Source organism: Equus quagga, unplaced genomic scaffold (assembly GCF_021613505.1).
Source record: "Equus quagga isolate Etosha38 unplaced genomic scaffold, UCLA_HA_Equagga_1.0 146_RagTag, whole genome shotgun sequence".
NCBI classification, from domain to species: Eukaryota; Metazoa; Chordata; class Mammalia; order Perissodactyla; family Equidae; genus Equus; species Equus quagga.
The window spans coordinates 9,820,621-9,844,439 of NW_025796728.1; the positions used below are offsets into that span (position 1 = coordinate 9,820,621).

Sequence of the window (23,819 nt, forward strand, 5' to 3'; positions counted from 1 at the left end):
AAAAACAGTACGCTTAATGCTATGACAGAATAAAGCCAGGGTGCCATAAAAGTAGAAAGAGTACTCAACTCAGCTTTTTAGTAAGTTAATGAATGCTAACTTTCTGAAAATGGTGACATCAAAGCTGTGCAAAAAAGGACTGTGACAAGTCTGGAGAACTGAAAATAGTTGAGTTTACAGAATTCTGAATTTCTCAGAATAGCAAAATTTCAAAAGAAACTTGAGGAATAACAAAGAATCAACAAATTGTGATTCTGCCAAATAAGAACAATAAGAAAAAGAATCATATATATATATACACACACAAACATAAAATTATTATATACACACAAACAGAATTATAATTTAATACCACTATTTTTTCATAAAAGACATCAAAAAACAAAAATAATCTTAGAATTTAAAAACTGAATCTCAGAATTTGAAAACTGAATAAATTTAGCTTTATGGAAAAAACTATTTTTATTTTTCTCATTTAGCTAAAGACCAGAGAAAATTCAGTTACAGACAGTCCAGGGACTGTTTGCTTGAGATTCACTTGTGTAAATAACACCTTCCAATAATTTTACGCCCTCTATTATAGACTTACGACAACTTATGGTACAAACCAAAGCAACATATGGCTTCATTTCCCATGCCTGTAGGTTTGTATTATCTATTATTATAGGAGATATCTTCTTCTCAAAGGCTTCTTTTGCTGAAAAACACACACAGAAAATGACAAATCATTTTTAATAACAATATTAAGCATTATCTTGATATTTTAAAAATCTGATCTTGTTTTCATAATTTGAAAATCATAAATGTGCTAATTTTTTCACAGCCCTACTTCTAAATATCACTTTTGTGTACATGAAAAATTAAAGTACAGGTAAATGTTGAATAATAAATACTAAATAAACAAATACTAAGGTTATAATCAGAGAAAAGTATTAACTAAAACTATCTGATCTAAGTTTTGCATGTGTGTTACAAGCATAAACAGCATAAATTTTTAAAAAGCTATCACTAAAAACAATATCATGCTGGGACCAGCCCAAGTAGCATAGCAGTTAAGTTCATATGTTCCACTGCAGCGGCTCCAGGTTCGCCAGTTCAGATCCTGGGTGCGGACCTATGCACCACCTATCAAGCCATGCTGTGGCAGCCGTCCCACGTATAAAGTAGAGGAAGATGGGCATGGATGTTAGCTCAGGGCCAATCTTCCTCAAAAAAAAAAAAAGAAAAAAAGAAAAACAATATCATGCTAAAAGCAACATGGTATCCTGGATAAGACTCTGGAACAGAAAAGGACTTTAGTAAAACAACTAAAATCCAAATAAAGTCTGGAGTTAGGTAATCGTAAGGTACCAGTGGTAATTTCTTAGTCTTGACAAATGTACCATGGTTATATAACATGTTAAGATTACGGGAAATTGGGCAACGGATATACAGAAACTCTACATTGCCTTTGCACCCTTCCCATAAATCTAAAATTATTCCAAAATAAAGCTTAAAAACAAACAAAAAATATGGACAAACACCAAAAAATATATATATAATGATTTGAAATAAAGAAAATATTATATACTTTGTGCAGGAGAGTTTCTTATAAAACTACCTTTTTCCCCCAAGGAATTAGACCATTCAGGAAATTAATGATAAACCACAATAAATAAGCTTTACAAGGAAATTATTTGGAAGTTTTAAAAGTTCTGTCTACTCTCTTACAACTCAGTAATAAAAAGGCAAATGATCCAATTTAAAAATGGCAGAAGACTTGAATAGACAGCTCTCCAAAGATAAACAAATAGCCAAAAAGCCAAAAACATGTTCAACACCATTAGCCATTAGGGGAATGCAAATCAAAGCCACGCACACCAGGATAACTATAGTCAAAAGACAGATAATAACAAAGTGTTGGTGACAATGCAGAGATGTTGGAAAGGTCATAAAGTACTAGTGGGAATGTAAAGTGGTGCAGTTGCCTTGGAAAACAGCTTGGCAGTTCCTAAAAAGGTTAGACTTAGGTGTGTATATTCATAGCAACATTATTCATAACAGCCAAAAAGTGGAAACAAGCCAAATGTCCATCAACTAATGAAAGGATAAATAAAATGTAACATATCTATGCTATGGAATATTATTCGGCCATGAGAAAGGAATGAAGTATTGATGCATGCTACAACATGGATGAGCTTTGAAAACATTATGCTGAGTGAAAAAAAATTCACAAAAGACCACATATTATATGATTCCATTTATATGAAATGTCCAAATAGGCAAACCTATAGATAGAAAGTAGGTTAGTAGTTGCCTAAGGCTAGGAGTGGTTGGGGAGAAATGAGTGAATGATAATGGGTACAGGAAATTTTTGGAGTGATAAAAATGTTCTAAATTGTTGTACAACTCTGAGTATGCTAAAAACCATGTGAAATATCTCTCAATTAATCTGTTTAAAAAAGATTTAATACTATTATTTAATATTATTATTGCTGTGGTTGTTGCTGTAGTAAGGGCATGTTGAACCATTCCTAAGCACTTCTCCTTCTCATTTTTAACCTTTACAACAATCCTGGGGGTTAAGCATTATTATGTCCTTTTACAGATGAAGACACTGGGCCTTGGAGAGTATAAATACAGTCATCCGTTGTTTAACGATGGGGATACACTCTGAGAAAGGCACTGTCGGGTGATTTCATCACTGTGCGAACATCATAGAGTATACTTAAACAAACCTAGATGGTGTAGCCTACTAGACATCTAGGCTATATGGTACCAATCTCACAAGACCACCGGCATTTATGTGGTCTGAAATGTTGTTATGTGGTGCATGACTGAAACTTGCACAAGATCACACAGCTAGTAACTGACAAACCCAAGATTGCTCTTCACCACATCATACTGTTTCTTTTATTTTTAGCTGTGTTGGTATTTTCATATTCCTGAGTTCTCACTTTAACATTTAGTTCAAGAAAGAATATTTAAAAATTTAACAATGTCTGAAGACAGCAAACTCAAGAATCATCCTGACAGTGCATTTATCATAAAAGAAAGGCTAAGTAAAATATTGTCTATAGTCTTCATAAGAATTCTCCATATAAAATTCAAACTATTCATATAACTAAACATTTCATGATAAAACCATCTTAAGTAAACAAACAGTTGCACTAATAAAGAAATTAAGATTTTTACCTATGATCTTCCCACAGATTCAGTTTGAGAGCCTTTTTTTTTTTTTAAAGATTTTATTTTTCCTTTTTTCTCCCCAAAGCCCCCCAGTACATAGTTGTATATTTTCAGTTGTGGGTCCTTCTAGTTGTGCTATGTGGGATGCTGCCTCAGCATGGCTCGATGAGCGGTGCCATGTCCGCACCCAGGATCCAAACCGGAGAAACCTTGGGCCACTGAAGCAGAGAGCACGAACTTAACCACTTGGCCACGGGGCCAGCCCCCAATGAGAGTCATTTTTACTCTCCCATTATCCTCCATAAAAATTAAAATTAAACCAACCTAGGGAAGACTAGTGGTTAATGATGCAAATTCCATTTTAGGAAACAGGAACCAGAGAATACCAGACAACTGTAACCATCTTAAGCTACGCTGTGACCCAAGTAGAAAATCTTATTTGCTTCTGACGACATTGATTAAATGAAACTTAAACATGCCATGCAATGATCTAAGCATTTTACAAAAATTAACTCATTTAATCCTCACAACAACTCTATGAGATAAGGTTACCTCTTACTATATAACATAAAGATTGTCATAGTTATAATTTTACATATATAATAGTTATAATATAGAGTTAAAGTTAATTATAACTTTTTTAAAAGTTATATGTCTCAAAATACAAATATTAAGCAGATTTTTTCTTTACATTACTCTTTTTTTTTTTCTCCCCAGAGCCCCAGTACATAGTTGTATATCCTAGTTGTAGGTCATTCTAGTTCTTCTACGTGGGATGCTGCCACAGCATGGCCTGATGAGCGCTGCATAGGTCCACGCCTAGGATCTAAACCAGTGAACCCCAGGCCGCTGAGGCGGAGTGCACAGTTTACCACTCGGCCACATGGCTGGCCCCCTCTTTACACTACTCTTAATATTATTCCAGAATCCGATGTCTATTCTTACCACGATTCTGGTTCCACTCATGTGCTTCTCCTAAGTACTTTACATCAAACTGGTACTGTCCATTTATGTAAAAATAATCATCAGTACTAAGAATGACTCCATTCGGATTATCCTCTTGCAAAGTCCTGTGAAAGATAAATGGAATTATTTTCATAAACTTTTCTTCAAATTTTCTCTCCTAATTTTTACAAGGTCATAATCCAAATAGAAAATTCAAGTATTATTATTTAAAAGAGCGAGAATATTGTAATATTCAAATGAATCATATTGCAAATCCTCTAAGCAAAAGTTTGACTCCCAAGAAAACTGACCTAAGACAAGTCTATTTTGCTTTATGTAAATTATTATTTCAGACACTTGTTTAATGTTATAAAGTCCTTTATCCTTAACTACAAAGGTTTGAAGATTAACAAATTTTTTTAGTTATCAAGAAAACCTGGTAACTGAAAATGCTTCAGAACTCCTGTCAGTCACAGGTTCCCCCTCACCTGGTCATTTGATACACAGTGACCTACTTCACCCACTCTAAGTGGAAGGTCACTTCAAGGTAGGCAAGTAGCTTGATATTCAACAGATCTCCAAAAGCAGATAAAGCTCTACTGCTATAAATTTAGTGAGTACGCCAAAAACATCCAACAATATAATGTTAATAGACTATTAATCTGTTAAACTATACACAGTTAAGATAGTTTTGGGGGGGGGGGTTGACACCTCTCTTTCCTGATTCTGGAATTTATCTTCTACATAATTGAGATACATGTAACGACTAAGCAAATAGAATCCACAGAGACATAATGCTACCATTCTTGACCATTTGTAAAATATCACCATTTATTGTCTCCTCCTAAAATAGGTATAAGTGTATCTAAAGATAAAATACATCTCTTGAATGTAATTTTTATTAGCATCTACTAAGTGCCAGGCACTGTTTTAAGCACTGAGCACACAGCAGTGAATAAAAAAGACAAAAATTCTTGCACTCATGGAGCTTACCTTCTAGTGAATGCTCACTTGATGCCACCTTCTATCCTCTATTTATCCTCGTCTCCTTTATCTCTTACATTTCCCCTTCTCTGACACTTCCTCTTTTCTCTTTAAACATGGATGCATCTCATCTATCTTTAAAAATTTTCACCATGCTGTAAGGACCCCTTTCAACTCTTACCCAGCTTCTCTCCTTCCCTTAGCCGCTTTGTTATCAACGCTTCATTAACCCTTTGTCTTCTACCTTCACCGTGCAACAAAGTTGTTTTTAAGATATCCACTCATGACTTTCTTTCCAATAAATCCAAAAGCCTTTTTTCATGCCTTATTTTCCTTAGGCTTGCACACTAGTTTAATACTATGGACCATTCTAAGAAAACTCAGCTTCTATGTCTCTGCACTTCCCAGTTATTTCTCTCTACTCATTCAAAAAATATTACTAAGTTCCTACCTAATGACAAGCACTTCTTTCTCTTCCTATTCTCTAACTGCAGCTGCCTCTGGCTCCATGGCCCCTGAAACCTAGTTCTTCAAACCTGTGTCACAGCTCTATTACGTTTTAAGGTACCACCTTTCATTCCAATCTCTTTCACAAACTACAATATCATGAAGGATTGTAATATCCATAACATTAAATTAAAATGGTTCATTATTGTTGTTATTAAATCAATGAGAAAGTCTACAGAAGAATATGTTTATAACTGAATGAGCAGAAAATGTGGAAATTTACTGGAAAATAAACCCAAAGAAAGCATATCAGAAAACTGAGAATGAGCTCATCAAAGACATTCCCAAGTATATATGCATATTCACTAATATGCATATTCACTAAGACTAGACATACCCATGATCAAATAAAAAAGACCCAGCTAAGAAGAGAAGAAAGCAAAAACTTAAAATTTGGAAGGAAAAGGAAAAAAAAGAACTGGTAAATAAATATATTAGATGTAGACCTTCTGGAATTTAAAGAATAAGTGGGGTAGGAGAGACTCTGAAAATAATACTCTTTAACATGTGCTACTGAAAACACAACAAAGCTGCTCCCAAGCCTGACTCTAGTCTCCCAGACAAAGCCACCCACAACATACCGTAACTACAAAAGGGACACAGATGGACATATGAGACAAAATAATTGAGAGTATCATATTTTGTAGCAAATAAATCAGTGAAAACTTAAAGTTCTCTGACTACCAGTGACTCATCCTATGCTGTCTTCCTTCAAATCACACATTTTTAAAAGCATTATTTAACAACATGCTACAATTACAAATTTCCAACTAGCAGTAGAATTCTTGTATTTAAGACTTCCTTGAATTCAAAATCGATTATGGCCCTTTAACTCTATAATCAAAGATGAACTCATCTTTCTCCCAAATTAGTTTTCCTCTACATAAAGCTATTTCTGTTGATTTCACAAGCTCACAATCTTGAAATTATCTTTAATTTCTTTCTCTACTTGTCTCTTAAAATAATAATCTAAGATGAAAGAATTCAATAAAAACTGGAGAAAAGAGTGCTATTAGCTACAAAGTTAGAAAAAATTAGTAAAAAGAAAACATTTTAGGGGTTATTAACATCTCTATTAAGCAAAAGCATTTCACATATTCATACTATTACAAATGTACAGGTTCATGAATTATACTCTTTTTTTAAAACTGAATTAAACCTCATACCTTGCCAAAAAAGATTTTCCTGATCCCGGAAGCCCTCTGAGAAGAACAAGAACTAGTCCAACATAAGATGATGTCTTCTTTCTTACAACCTGCGAAACTGGAGTTTCTTGTACTTGATAAGCACTTGTTCCCTCTTTATTTCTCCATACCTTTGTTGGGGAAGTGTGAGAAATACCTGGGGGTGGAAACGTATAGTTGACAGGTCTCCAGTGTGCAGCTGTGGTTACAACAGGAGCTACAAAGCCATGGTTTCCTTGAAAGAGGTCAAAAGTAGGAACCATTGGATTCCACATTGGTGGAGGTGGAGGCGGCGGCAGGAGTAGAGGAAGAGGGGTGAGTATTGGGCAGTAATTCACATCCTTCCCCTTTGGCGGCAGTTCAGTATGTTTGTGTGACTTGAAACTGAATTCTTCAGAAGGTACAAACATATCAGGTACAGAAGTAGATTTCTGATTCTCACCTCTACCTAGCAAACCAAGCCCTGGATTTTCCACAGTGAGGTTTAAAGGAGCCTGAGATTCACTGACATCCAAATCTACAGGAGCTTGAGAGAACTGAGCCTGAAGACACCCCGATTCTAAGAGCTCTTTCTGTCTTTGATTGAGATTGCTACAACCCCCCCTGGTGTCACCTGCTACATGTAAAGAACTACTGAGCAGAGAATCTTCCAGTGCCAATGTGTTATTCCTTATAACACTTTTGGACTCATTCGAAACTGAATACGAAGTTAAGGAGTTTGAATTTAATGTAGAGGCGGAATTGTCTAAATTTTCACTGTTCAAATCCATATTTTGTGTAGAAAGAATGGGAGCCATACTATTTGAATCTGAACTTATAAATTCACTCGGGTCACTAAAACTACTAACATCTTGCAAAGGCAAAAATGAGTATACTTGGTCACTGGGAGAAGAGTTCAATTTCTCAAAAGCATTCTGTATTAAGGAATCCAAGTCTTCAGTTAGCTGCATGTCCAAAAATGAATCCATTTTTGAATCTTCACTCTCTCCTTCAGGAGGACACTTTTCCATTATTTCATGTCCCGCTGCACTTACTTGGTTCTCAGAAGCAATGAAGCTTTTTGAAGATGATTCTTCTATCTTGGCATCAGTGTCAGATAATTCTAATAGACAATCCATGGCATTTTCAACTGTACAATAACAAGAACAACAGTAACACCAACAAAAAAAATATATATATATGTACTGAAAATAGTAAAATATGATTTGATTAAAATCTACTATAATCATACTAGATTCTGCATTGTAGAGAAATTTATAAATATTCAAGTCATTTTTTTAAAGTAATATTTTACTAACATACCAGTCTGTATCAGTAAAAGTTCTGAATGAATGATGGAGACATCCAATGTTGTTACTTTCAGACAAACAGTAATAAACTAGACTAATGAACTGCCATCAAGTAGATATTCTCTGATAAATTTATTAAGTGGAAAAATATCTGTAATTGCATGCTATTAATAAAGATCCTAACTGGTTGATTTATTCAACAAATACTTACCTACTGCATGTTCTTTAAGGATTAAGTATTTAGTAAACCTAATTTGTTTATATGGTCCATGCTATTAATTTCACTTAATACAAAAAATATGTATGAGCATGTACTATATATCACATATCCTTTGTACACAGATGAATAAGACATTGTTTTACTATACTCAAAGAATTTCTGCAGTCTAATGGAGGCTATTAAAGATCTTTACATTAGAAGACAATACATTATAATATAATATAGATTAAACAATGTACACTTTTAATAATCTATAAATGCTATAAGCAGCCTTATAGGAGAGCAAGGGAAGATTTCACATAAGGTGATACATGAACTGGGACTTGAAGATTAAAAAGAAACTTGTAAGACAGAGGGGAAAGGCAAAGCCAGTCTTGAAAACACAAAGCATGTTTACGGGATTAAGAGAAGCTGGTTCGAGCGTGGGAACACAGTAGTACGGCAGATAAGAAAAGACGAAACTGGAAAGGGGGATGACGTGAAATCTGGAAGGGTCCTACACGTCATGGTAAGAAATATCAATTTCATTTTCTAAGGGAATTTGAAGGGAAATTACCTGTCATAGCATTTAGGGTAGAGACTTTACAGATATCACCTCACTGAATCCTTAAATAATACTGTGAGGTACACAAAGTATTCCCAGCAAATAGATGATGAAAATGAAGCTCAAAAAGTACATAACTTTGGGGGCTGGCCCCGTGGCCGAGTGGTTAAGTTTGCGTGCTCCACTGCAGGGGGCCCAGTGTTTCGTTGGTTCGAATCCTGGGCGTGGACATGGCACTGCTCATCAAACTACACTGAGGCAGCATCCCACATGCCACAACTAGAAGGACCCACAATGAAGAATATACAACTATGTACTGGGGGGCTTTGGGGAGAAAAAGGAAAAAAAATAAAATCTTTAAAAAAAAAATACATAACTTTGGGGGAGGGTGAAAAGGGTAAAGGGGCACACATGTATGGTGACAGATAAAAACTAGACTACTGGTGGTGAACACGGTGCAATCTATACAGAAACTGACATATAAAAATGTACACCTGAAATTTACACAATGTTATAAGCCAATATGACCTCAATGAAAAAAATAAAAAATAAAAAAGTATATAACTTGGCCCAAGTCACACAGATAATAAGTGACAGACCCAGGACTGGTATGTCTGACTCCAAAGCTGAGCTCTTTCCATTATAAGACAAATAAGGAACCATTAGAATTGTTAAGCATTTCAAATTGGGGGCTTTTTTGTTTTATCTTGTTTTGTTTTATGGAAGATAAATATGGAAACAGCACAGCACAGTTGGTAACAGCTCTGGTATAGAGTCAGAAACCAGCATTTAAATCCCTACTTGCTGGCTATGACACTTTGAACAAGTTACTTAACTTTCCTAAGCCTTGATTTTCTCATTTGCAATATGGGGATAATAAAAATACCTACCTCATAGGGTTGTTCTGAGGATTAAATGAGATAATCCATGAAAAAATGCTGTGCACAAGGACTGGCACCTAGTAAGCACCCAATTAATGTTCCCTTAAGAAGAAAAACAAAGAGGGATTGGAGGGGGCAAACCTAGCAGAGACCAGTTAGGTGATTATAGCAATACTACAAAACCAGATGCCCTAAATGTGGAAAAAGGGGAAAAAAAAAAAAAAAGAAACAAAGAAACAAAGCAAATACAAGAGGCATTCTTATGAAAAAAACTCTACACAACAGAAAAACCACAAAAGAAAAGATCAACCAAAAAAATTAACATGTATATAATGAAAAACAGTATTAAGTAAAAGTAAGTAAAAGATCAAGACACATATTACACAAAAGAAGAGTCCTTACAGAGTTTTGGAAAAAGTTAAAACAATGGTATAAAACAACAAAAAACACATGAATGAACAAGTCACACGAGAATACAAGAATTAATGAACAATCATACACAAAAATGTATTCCTCTTTATTTTAAAAAAATTCAACATTCCTCTCTATTTTAAGAAAACACAAATTAAGAAAAGGTGTCATTTAATTCCTATTAAAACCTTAAAAATAATACTACACAATGCTGAAAAGGCTGTGGTGAAACCACTAGACTAATACTGTGCTGGTGGTATTACAAATTGGCACACCTCTTTGGTAGGCAATTTAGCAGTATTGTTTCCAAGAGCTGAAAACTGTTCTCACCCTGTGACACAAGAAAATAAAACTTTGGGACTAAGAAAAAAGTCAAAAGAAGGAAAAGGTTATTTATACCAAGATGTTTTCTGCAATATTAACTATTCATGAAGAACTCAGACATAATTAAAGCACAACAACTTAGCGGAATATTAGAAAGCTATTAAAAATAAATATGAAGATTGCAGCAACACTGAAAAAATGCTTATGTTAACTTAAGTTTAAAAAGTAGAATATACAATCTCATCAATGCTATTATTCAAACTAATCAAAATATCAGTATTTATGAACAAGGTGTAGAGAAGATCCTGGAAAAGAGAAATATATTTTTTGTTAGTATGTGAAGGTAATATATTTTTCTTGTAATTCCTCATGGCTGTGTTAGTGAATGCGAAACAAATAAATTTTAAAGACATCAAAATTAGGAAAAAAATGTTGAACTCACACTTACAAAATTCTACACACTATCATTTCTGAGCATCAAGTGGACTACTGAAAACTGGTTTACTGCATACATATCATAACAGAATAAAGGTATGCTCACATCACAGACCACATAATGAATAAAAATGGAAGGTTATCATGCATTATCAAAACTTCCCAAATCTAGAATAATTTTATCCTACACTAACATGGCCAATAGCAATACTAAGCATCAACATTTAATTTACTCATCCAGTCAACTTTGATAGTTTCCCTTCTGTCTACAAACATATTTCTAAACAATTTATTACAAGTTATAAATAACATACTATACTGAAGACTTTACCAAAAACAAAACAAAACAAACCACCTCAAACCTTATGAAAAAAGTCCCATGAGGTACATACTATTATTTTTCTCATTAATAGATTAAAAAATTGAGACCTAGAGAGCTTAAGTGGCAGAGCTAGAAATCCAACCTAGGTTTCTTGACTCCAAAGTCAATGTTTTAAAACCATACTACTCTACTAGCCTCAACTCTCAATCAGCTCTCAGTCCCACAATTATAATTACCTCTTCAATCAATAAATATTTACTGAGGTCCTGCTATGAGTCATTTGCTATTTTAGGGACTGGGGATACAGCAGTAAAACAAAACTGTTTTTAAAATTCATCTTTATGGAGCTTACATCTAGGACTGTGGTTCTCAAGCAGAGATGATTTTGCCCCCTAGGGGACATACGACAATATATGGAGGCATTTTTAATTGTCACAATTTGGTGGGAAGAGTGCTACTGGCACCTAGTGGGTACAGGCCAGGGATGCTGCTGAACATCCTACAACAAACAGGAGAGCCACTCACAACAAAGAACTATGCAGTCCAAAATGTCAAGAGTGCCAACCTGTTCTAGAGGGAAGGTAAAAAAAAATAATAAAACATAGAATATGATATCTAGACATACATCTTATATCTAGAATTATATATTTCTTGAAAGCAGAAACTATGTTTTATTCTTCTTCAGATCCCTCACAATACCAAACTTAGTAGTTGCCCACGCAGATGCTCCATAAGTGATGAACAAAATAGAAACCAGGCAGTCATTTTTCTATATTACTACTGGTCAGGGCATAGTACATGAAGTCTTCTTATAAGATGCAAAGGGTTCAAACTAAACTTTTTCTCACCTTTAAAATCACATTCAGAAAGCATCAAATACACTACATCAGGATCCAGATCAGAAAACATCTCTGAGATAACGGTGAAGAGTTCTTCCTGATCAACTTTTGTCTCACACATGGAAGGAAGAGTAGTGGTTGGCTCCTCATGACTAGCAACACTGGATACGACAACTTCCTTAGAGTTTGCAGTCTTCCGAAAAGGATTTCCCCCAAGATTTTTCCTTCTCCTTGGCATTCTGACTTCCAAAACTAAAATGTTTCCCTTTTCTTACTTAAGATGTTTGATATTTAAGTCATACCTCAAAGAAAACAGGGTTAAGTATCTTGCACAATCCAGCAGTAAAAGGACCTAAAATAGAAAGCAAGTAGAAACACTCAGACTATATAGTTCTATTTCCATTTCTAAAATCGGAATGACATCTTTATTTAACTCTAAGAAAGTACTATCAACTCTGGCGGCAAAGCCAAGAAGCAGTCAGACAATTTCTCTTTCTCCAAAATATTCAAGTTTTGCCAGGATTGAACATGTTAAAAATTAAGATATTAACAAATGCAACATATTTTCAGAACAGTGAGTACACTGTTTTAATATCATTTTTCATAATTAGAATGCCTACTGAACACCTTCATGTGGATGTCTAATAGGCATCACAAACTTAACATGTCCAAAACCGAGCTGCTGCTCCTCCCTTCACAGTCTTACCCATCTCAGCTAAGGCAGCTCTGTCCCTCCAACGGCTCAGGTCAAAAATCTTGGAGTCATTCTTCACTCCTCTCATCCCACATCCAATCAGTAAGCCAATTTTGTCAGTATAACCCTTAAAATGTATCCAAATAGGATCGGTCCTCACCATCTCCACTGCTGCCACAGCCTTTTGCCTGGATTACTGTAACAGTCTTGTAAAGAATCTCCCTGCTTCCACCCTTGCCCCTTCGGTCTATTTAGCACAGCAATTAGAGTGATTCAGCTAAACTGTAGGTCAGATCACCCCTCCTTCTGCTAATCTAACCACCAGCTTCCCATCTCACTCAGGGTAAAAAGAAGAGCCCTTAAAACGGCCTATAACCCAGACATTTCTGTTACCTCAGTCCTGTCATCCCTAATCCTCTTTCCCTTGCTCACGTCACTCCAACCACACTTCGCCTCCTTGCTCTTCCTCAAACACACCAACCATGCTCCCACCTGGGAACCTTTACATCCTGGTTCCCTCTACCTGAACTACTATTCTCCCAGGTATCCATAAAGTTTTATTTCCTCACCAGTTTCCTATCATTACTCAAATGTTACCTTCTCAGGAAGTCAGTCCCCCAACACCACTTATCCTTCTTCCCTTACTTGAATTTTCTCCATAAGACTTATCTTCTAACATAGTATATGTTTTATTTATTTGTTTTACTTACTTATTTATTTATTATATTTACTACTGATATTCCAGTAAAATGTAAGCTCCACAAGGGCAGGGACTCGTATATATGGAGAACTCCAGACAGTCTATGCTTGTCTATTAAATATTTCAAACTTAACATATCTAAAACTAAGTGTCTGATATTTTGCCCAAAATCTGCCCTAACCATTTGGGTTGGCTACCATCATCTTTCACCTTATTCCTGTCTCCCTGCTTCCAACCCTTGCCCACTATAGTCTATTTTCAACACATGAGTCAGAACGATCTACATACAGCACTAATCAGAATGAATTAGGGTCTCCTCTAAATCCTCAAGTGGTTGGTTCTCCATGTCACTCAGAGCAAAACCTAAAGTCCTTACAATGGACCACCTCCCTGCTGGCCTGTAACATACTCTCCCCAAGATATCTGCACTGCTAACTCTTTCATTCTTTCAAATCTTTGTTCAAGTGGCACATTCAGTGATTTCTTCCTTGATTACCCAATTTAAAATCATATCCTCCACTCCCTCTGCCCCAATTTCCCTCTCCTGTTAACCACTCATTGCCCTTAACACATTCTAACATACTATAAAATTTGCCTTTTAAAAAAATTTACTGTGTCATAGCTCTATCTTCCAGAACTGCACTATCAATATGGCAGCCGCTGGCCACATGTGCCTATTTAAGTTAATTAAAATTATATTTTTTATATATTAATATGAGATAAAGTAGAATTTAGAGAAAGAAAATTATCAGAGACAGAGAGGAACATTATACAATCATAAAGGATCAGTCCACCAAGAAGACAGAGCAGCCCTAAATGTGTATACACCAAAAAACAGAGCCACCAAATAAGCGATGCAAAAACCGATAGACTGAAAGGAGAAACAGACAAATCCACAATTATAGTTAGAGACTTCAATACCCCTCTCTCAACAATTGATAGAATAACTAGACAGAAGATCAGAAAGGATACAGAAGCACTCAATAACACCATCAATTAAGGATCTAACGAACATTTATATAACATTCCAGCAAACAACAGCAGAATATACATTCCTTTCAAGTGCCCACAGAACATATACCAAGAGCGACCATATGCTAGGCTATAAAACAAACCTCAACAAATTTAAAATAACTGAAATCATACAAAGTATGTTCTCTCACCACAACGGAATCAAACTAGAAATGAGTAACAAAAAGATAACAGGAAAATCTCCACAAACACTTGGAACCTGAGCAATACACTAAATAACCGGTGGATCAAAAAGGAAGTCTCAAGGAAAACTAAAAAATACATTGAAGTAAATGAAACTGAACATATACCATATCAAAATTTGTAGGACACAGCTAAAGCAGCAATGTCAGAAAATTATAGCACTACATGCATACATTAGAAAAGAGGAAAGTCTCAAATCAATAATCTAAGCCCCCACCACAACAGTCCAGAAAAAGAGCAAAATAAACCCAAAGCCAGTAAAAGGAAGGTAATAAAAAAGCTAAGAGCAGAAATGAATGAAATTGAAAACAGAAAAACAGAGAAAAATCAGTGAAACAAATTGATGGCTCCTTGAAAAGATCCATAAAATTGACAAGCTTCTACCACAAATGACAAAGAAAAAAAGAGAGCAGACACAAATTACCAATATCAGGAAGAAACAAGGGGTATCACAACAGACCCTGCAGACATCAAAAGACTAACAAGGGAATACTGTGAACAACTGTACACACACAAGTTTGACAACTCATATGAAACGGACCAGTTTTCTCAACAACCACAAATAACCACAATTCACTCAACAGGAAACAGACAAAAGCTCTATGAAATTTAATTCACAATTTTAAAACTCCCAAAAAAGAAATTCCAGGCCCAAATGGCTTCCACGGAGAATTCTAAGAAAGATTTTTAAGAATTAACACTAACTTTATATAATCTCTTCCCAAAATAGAAGAGAGAACACTTCCCCACTCATTTTATGAGGTTAGTATTATCCCAATACCAAAATCAGACAACGCCAGTATAAAAAAACTATAAACCAATATTCTTCATGAATACAGACACAAAAATCCTTGACAAAATATTATCAAATAGAATTCAGCAAATTATAAAAAATATGAGGGATGCAAGGCTGATTCAATATTCAAAAATCAGTGTAACCCACCATATTAACAGGCTAAAGAAGAAAAATCACAATCATATCAATGAATGAAGAAAAAATACTGACAAAATTCAACACCTATTCATGACATAAATCTCCAGAAAAACAGAAATAGAGGAGAACTTCCTCAACTCGATTAACAGCAACTACAAAACCTCTATAGCTAACATTATATTTGATATTAAAAAACTAAATGCCTTCCTCCAAAGACTGGGAACAAGGCAAGGACGTCCACTCTTAGCACTCTTATTCCCTTAATGCTGGAAGTTCTAGCCTGTGAAGTAAGGCAAGAAAAGGAAATAAAAGGCATACAGATCAGAAAGGAAGAAATAAAACTGTCCCTATTTGCAGATGACATAGTTCTCTACATTGAAAATCTCAAGGAATCTACAAAATGTCCAACAAATAAGTGAATTCAGCAAAGCGCAGGATACAAAATAACTGTATTCACATTTTCTCTTTCATGAGATTGCCATTGATTGGAACTGCATTTCTGGTAGGTCAATATCAATGTAAGAATGTGCATAGAGGTAGTAAAAGCAGCAAGAGGTAAAATCTCAGAGGAGTTCTTATCACAATTGTAAAAAATAAATAGGAGTGATATCAGCATCACAACGGAGTGAGTTCTCCTGACAATCTCTCCCCTCCATGATACAATGAAAAAGACATTCACGCTCCAACAGAGGACATCCACACAACACAAAAGACATCTGAGAGACCCATGCAGCCACACGTCAGAGGGTGGAGAGGCTGAAGCCCCCCTCAGAGGAGGTGGAAGCAGGTAAGAGAAAACCTCACTGCCTCCCCAAAAGACTGCTGTCTGGGACTGCAGGCAGCTTCCGAGATGGAAGGAAGGGGGCAGGGGACACCCATTCTTGAGAACATCAAAGATCCCCAAGGTCCCTTGCAGCCTAGAGGAAGCCCCCAACCAGGGTGAAAGCTATCATAGGGGGTGACCTCATCAAGCCAACACCCCAGGAGAGTAGATAGCAAGAGCAGAGCGAGTAAGCCCACAAGAGCACACAGAAGAAAATGCCCCTCCCCTCAACCTGCCCAGCACTGGCTCCAGTGCCTGGGATCTCGGCAGAAGGCAGAGGGCTCAGAATACGCAGTTCTTGACCCCAACCCAGTGGCAATACATGGTAACTGCAACCAAATAATACCAGGATGTGAAAGAACAAAGCCACGCCCTCTAGCAGTATCAAAAATTATATTAGATCCCCAGACCACAGTGAAAATGACAAGTAACCAGAAATCAGTCCTGAAAACACAGAAACATGTAATCTAAATGACAGAGAATTCAAAATAGCTATCATCGAAAAACTCAACAAGTTAAAAGAGAATGTAGAGAAACAATTCAAGGAGTTCAGGAGCTACCTCACAAAAGGGACTGAAACTATAAAGAAAGTTCAATAAGAAATATTGGAGATGAAAGGCACAATCAATGAAATAAAACAAAATATGGATTCCCTGAATGCTCCAGCAGACATCATAGAGGAGGAAATCAGCATAATCGAGGATAAACATGTTGAAATGCTCCAGATAGAGAAGAGACAACTAAGACTAGAAAGAAATGAACAAAGTCTCTGAGAAATATCCAACTCGATTAGGAAATGCAACATGAGAATTATAGGTATTCCAGAGGGAGAAGAGAAGGAAAAAGGAGCAGAAAGTCTGCTCAAAGAAATAATAGCAGAGAAGTTCCCAAACCTGGGAAAGGAAGTGGAAAACCATGTGGAAGAAGCTATCAGATCTCCCAAATATGTCAGTGTAAAAAGACCTACTGCAAGGCATATAGTAGTCAAACTGGCAAAAGTAAAAATACCAAGGGCAGCAAGGCAGAAGAAAATAATCTGCAAAGGAACCCTTATCAGGCTTTCAGTGGCTTTCTCTGGAGAAACGTTACAAGCTAGGAGAGACTGGAAGGACATATTCAAATCTTTGAAGGACAAGAACTTTCAGCCAAGAATACTCCATCCAGTGAAAATATCCTTCAGATATGATGGAGAAATAAAAGCTTTCCCAGATAAACAAAAGCTAAGGGAGTTAGTAGCTATGAACCCCCGCTACAAGAAAGGCTCAATAAGGTCTGCATACCTAAGAAAAAAGGGGGAGGAGAAAAGGGTTACAAAGCATGGAGTAAGGAGATAAATAGGTAGACAAAAATCAGAAAATTGTAGCTATACATCAGAGCAGGTTAGCAAATACTCAAGAATAACATTAAATATAAAGGGAAGGAAAACATCAAAAACAAAGACAATCTTGTCCTTTTAACCACAAATTCACAAGACAAGATGGAACTAAGATGTGAGAAAAACAACTTAGGAGGGGAAGAGGGTAAGGAATGAATCAGTTTAGTCTGAGAAATAAGAGCCCATCAGAAAATGGACTATCTTATCTACAAGATTTTGAATACAAACCTCATAGTAACCACTAAACAAAAATGCAGAACAGAGACACAAAAAATAAATAAGGAGGACCAGCCCGGTGGCACAGCAGTTAAGTGTGCATGTTCCGCTTCGGCGGCCCAGGGTTCACCGGTTTGGATCCCCAGTGCGGATATGGCACCACTTAGCAAGCCATGCTGTGGTAGGTATCCCACATATAAAGTAGAGGAAGATGGGCATGAATGTTAGCTCAGGGCCAGCCTTCCTCAGCAAAGAGGAGGATTGGCAGCAGTTAGCTCAGGGCTAATCTTCCTCAAAAAATAAATTAATTAAATAAATAAACAAATAAGGAGAGAACAAAGAAACACAACATAAAAAACTACATAACTCAATTGGTAGACCGAAACACATGGGACAAGAAACAAAGGAAATGCAGGAGAACTGGAAAACAAGTGATAAAATGGCAGCATTAAGCCCTCATATATTGATAATCACCCTAAATATAAATGGATTGAATTCTCCAATAAAAAGACATAAATGGGTGAGATGAATTAAAGAATAAGACTCAACAATATGGTGGCTCCAGGAAACACATCTCAGCTTCAACAACAAACACAGGCTCAGAGTGAAGGGATGGAAGACAATACTCCAAGGTAATGGCAAACAAAAGAAAGCAAGTGTCACAATACTTCTATCAGACAAGGGAGACTTCAAGATAAGACAGGTAAAGAAAGACAAAGAGGGGCAGTATATAATAATCAAAGGAATACTCCACCAAGAACACATAACACTTATAAATATCTACGCACCCAACACAGGAGCACCAAAGTACATAAAGCAACTATTAACAAACCTAAAAGGAGATATTAATAATAACACAACAATAGTAGGGAACTTCAACACGCCACTCACATCAATGGATAGATCATCCAGACAGAAAGTCAACAAAGAAACAGTGGAATTAAATGAAAAGCTAGAACAGTTGGACTTAATAGACATATATATAGAACACTCCATCCAAAAACAGCAGAATACACATTCTTCTCAAGTGTGTACAGAACATTCTCAAGGATAGACCATGTGTTGGGAAACAAGGCAAGCCTCAATAAATTTAAGAAGATTGAAATAATAACAAGCATCTTTTCCAATCACAATGCTATGAAGCTAGAAATTAATTACAAGAAAAAAGCTGAGAAAGGGACAAAGATGTGGAGACCAAACAACATGCTATTGAGCAACCAATGGATCACTGAGGAAATTAAAGGAGAAACCAAAAAATATCTGGAGACATGTGAAAATGAAAACATACCATACCAACTCACATGGGATGCAGCAAAAGTGGTACTAAGAGAGAAATTCATTGCAATACAGGCTCACCTTAACAAACAAGAAAAATCCCAAATAAGCAATCTCAAACTACACCTAATTGAATTAGAAAAAGAAAAACAAACAAAGCCCAAAGTCAGCAGAAGGCGAGAGATAATAAAAATCAGAGCAGAAATAAATACAATTGAAACAAAAAGGCAGTAGAAGAAAGGATTAATGAAATAAAGAGCTGCTTCTTTAAGAAGATAAACAAAATTGACAAACTCCTAGCCAGACTTACAAAGAAAAAAAGAGAGAAAGCCCAAATAAATAAAATTAGAAATGACAGAGAAGAAATAACAACAGATACCACAGAAATACAAAGGATTATAAGAGAATAATATGAAAAGCTATATGCCAACAAAATGGACAATCTAGAAGAAATGAATAAATTCTTAGACTCTTAACAACCTCTCAAAGCTGAATCAAGAAGAAATAGAGAATCTGAATAGACCAATCACAAGTAAAGATGTCGAAACAGTAATCAAAAGCATCCCCAAAAATAAAAGCCCAGCACCAGACAGCTTCCTGGGAGAATTCTATGAAACTTTCAGAGAGGATATACTGCCTATCCTTCTCAAGTTATTCCAAAAAATTAGGGAAGACAGAATGCTTCCTAATACATTCTACAAGGCCAACATCACTCTGATATCAAAGCGTGACGAGGACAACACAAAAAAGGAAAACTACAGTCCAATATCGCTGATGAACATAGATGCAAAAATCCTCAACAAAATATTCACAACCCAAATACAACAGTACACCAAAAAGATCATACACCATGATCAAATGGGATTTATACCAGGGACACAAGGATGGTTCAACATCCGCAAATCAATCAATGTGATACACCACATTAACAAAATGAGGAATAAAAACCAGATGATCATCTCAATAGACACAGAGAAAGCATTTGACAAGATCCAACAGCCATTTATGATAAAAACTCTTAACAAAATGGGGAGAGAAGGAAATTACCTCAACATAATAAAGGCCATATATGACAAACCCACAGCCAACATCACACTCAATGGGGAAAAACTGAACGCCATCCCTCTGACAACAGGAACAAGAGAAGGATGCCCACTATCACCACTCTTATTCAACATAGTACTGGAGGTTTGGCCAGAGCAATTAGGCAAGAGAAAGGAATAAAAGGAATCCAAATAGGGAGTGAAGAAGTGAAACTCTCACTGTTTGCAGGCAACATGATCATAAATAGAAAACCCTAAAGAATTCATGGGAAAACTATTAGAAATAATTAACAATTACAGCAGAGTTGCAGGGTACAAAATCAACTTACAAAAATCAGTTGCATTTTCTATCATAACATTAATAAAAAAAAATCAGCTGCATTTCTATACTCTGATAACCAATTTACAGAAAGAGAACTCAAGAATACAATTCCACTTACAATCACAACAAAAAGAATAAAATATCTAGGAATAAATTTAACCAAGGAAGTGAAAGAGTTATACAATGAAAACTATCAGACATTATTGAAAGAAACAGATGATGACATAAAGAAACACAAAGAGATTCCATGCACATGGATCAGAAAATAAATGTTAAAATGTCCATACTACCCAAAGCAATCTATACATTTAATGCAATCCCAATGACATTCTTCATGGAAATAGAGCTAAGAATCCTAAAATTCATATGGAGCAACAAAAAACCCCAAATTGCTAAAGCAATCCTGAGAAAAAAGAACAAAGTTGGAGGCATCACAATCCCTGACTTCAAAACGTACTACAAAGCCACTGTAATCAAAATAGCATGGTACTGGTACAAAAATAGGCACACAGATCCATGGAACAGAACTGAAAGCCCAGAAATAAAACCACACATCTATAGAGAGCTAATCTTTGACAAAGGTGCCAGGAACATACAATGGAGAAAAGATAGTCTCTTCAATAAATAGTGTTGGGAACTCTAGAAAACCACTTTCAAAAGAGTGAAAGTAGACCATTATCTCACGCCATACACGAAAACAAACTCAAAATGGATCAAAGACTTGAAGATAAGTCCTGAAACCACAAAACTCCTAGAAGATAATACAGGTGGTACACTCTTTAACCTCTAACTCAAAAGGATCTTTTCAAATACCATGATATCATGTCTTCTCACACAAGAGAAACAAAAGAAAAAGAAAAAAACAAGTGGGAATTCATCAGACTAAAGATCTTCTGCAAGGCAAAAGCAACTAGGATCAAAACAAAAAGACAACTGACCAACTGGGAGAAAATATTTGCAAATTATATATCCAACCAGGGGTTAATGTCCATAACATATAAGGAACTCACACAACTGAACAATAAAAAAACAAACAGCCCAATCAAAACAGAGGTAGAGGAGATGAGTAGACATTTTTCCAAAGAAGATATACAGATGGCCAATAAACATGAAAAGATGTTCAACATCACTAGTTATCAGGGCAATGCAAATCAAAACTACACTACGCTACCACCTAACACCTGTTAAAAATGACTATAATCACTAAGACTAAAAATAAAAAATGTTGGAGAGGGTGTGGAGAGAAGGGAACCCTCATACACTGATGGTGGGAATGCAAACTGGTGCAGCCACTATGGAAAACAGTATGGAGATTCCTCAAAAAGCTAAAAATACAACTACCACATGAGCCAGCTATCCCACTACTGGGTATCTACCCAAACAACTTGAAACCAACAATCCCAAGTAACATATGTACCCCTATGTTCACAGCAGCACTATTCACAATAGCCAAGACATGGAAGCAATCCAAGTGCCCATCAACCGATAACTGGATAAAGAAGATGTGGTATATACATGCAACAGAATACTATTCAGCCAGAAAAAAAAGACAAATTCATCCCATTTGCAACAACATGGATGGATCTAGAGGGTATTATGCTAAGTGAAATAAGCCAGACTGAGAAAGAATCACACCAGATTTCACTCATATGTGGAATATAAACAAACACATGGACAAAGAAAACAGTTCAGTGGTTACCAGGGGAAGGGAGGCAGAGGGTGGGCACAGGAGGTGAAGGGGAGCACGTATTTGGTGATGGACAAGAAATAATGTACAACTGAAATTTCACAAAGACGTAAACTATTATGAACTAAATAAAAAAATAAAGAGAAAAATAAATTGTATGTCTGATTCTCTAGTTTTCAGTTTCTTCTACCTTTATGTCTCTATAACATTTTTCTTTTTAACCTTTTAAAATCTTGAGTTGTTTAAAGACAAGCAAATATGTTACATTGGAATGTACCATATTATTTATTTATGATAAAGCCACTGTTTTTATATATTTTACCAATATATTTATATATTCTACCAATGAACACATGGACACTATATTTATATATTCTAGCCACTGCATTTATATATTCTACCAATGAACTGTATTTATATTTAAGTATATAAATTTAAATAGCCACTGTATTTTTATATTCTGTATTTCTATAGCCACTGTATTTATATATTCTACCAATGAACACATGGACACTGTAATTAAAAATACAGTATCATTCACAAACACACAAAAAAATGAAATACTTAGGTATAAATCTAACAAAACATATACAGGACTTGTATGGTGAAAACTACAAAACACTGATGAAAGAAATCAAAGATCTAAACAAATAGAAAGACAGCATGTTCATGAACTGAAACACTCAGCATAGTGAAGATGTCAATTCTCCCCAAATTGATGGACAGATTTAACATAATTCCTATCAAAATCCTAGCAAAATTTTCTGTGGATATGGACAAGATTATTCTAAAATTAAATGGGAAGATGAAGAAACTAGAATAGCTATAACAATTTTGAAAAAGAGTAGAGTGGGAGAAATCAGTCAACTCAATTTTAAGACTTGTTATATAGCCACATTAATCGAGGCTGTGTGGTATCAATGGAAGGACAAACACATGATCAGATAACAGATTATAGATTTGGAAACAGAAGAGAGAACCCAGAAATAGATCAACATAAATATGTCCAACTAACTTTTGACAAAAGCATAAAGCAACTCAATGGAGGAAGAATAGCCTTTTCAACAAATGGTACTGGAGCAAGTGGACAGCCATAGATAAAAAATAAACCTTGACCTCAGTCTCACACTTCATAGAAAAATTAACTCAAAATCGATCATGGACTTAAATCCATAAAACTATAAAACTTTACAAAAAAAAAAACAGGAGAAAATTTTCAGGATCTAGGGTTAGGTAAAAACACCAAAAGTATGATCCATAAAAGGAAAAACTGATGAAGAATATAAGATTGCTTTAATATTTGAAAGTTAATCAATGCAATTCCTGACTAAGAAAATAAAGAAGAAAAATCACATAACTCAATATATGCAGAAAAACCATGTGAAAAAGTCAATATCCACTCATGATAAAAACTCTGTTCCAACTAGAAATAGAAGGGAACTGATAAAGGCATTTACAAAAAAAAAAACAACAAGCCACCAC

General features: G+C 35.6%; 1 protein-coding gene across 7 annotated transcripts in view; it reads right to left on the bottom strand.

The window, feature by feature from the left end:
• Window positions 1-23,819, bottom strand: part of LOC124232943 (NEDD4-binding protein 2-like) — an 86,524-nt gene that overhangs the window by 49,472 nt on the left and 13,233 nt on the right. For 3 of the 7 annotated variants that reach the window (XM_046649892.1, XM_046649891.1, XM_046649898.1), the window contains exons 4-7: window positions 12,063-12,405; window positions 6,771-7,917; window positions 4,114-4,238; window positions 609-697 (exon numbers count right to left, since the gene is read on the bottom strand). In XM_046649892.1, the coding sequence (XP_046505848.1) occupies window positions 609-697; window positions 4,114-4,238; window positions 6,771-7,917; window positions 12,063-12,291 (1,590 nt within the window). In that variant the 5' untranslated portion in view covers window positions 12,292-12,405. Of the gene's footprint in view, window positions 1-608; window positions 698-4,113; window positions 4,239-6,770; window positions 7,918-9,731; window positions 9,825-12,062; window positions 12,406-23,819 lie in introns of those variants that run through there. The other 4 variants (XM_046649897.1, XM_046649893.1, XM_046649896.1 and 1 more) reach the window with 3 other exon arrangements.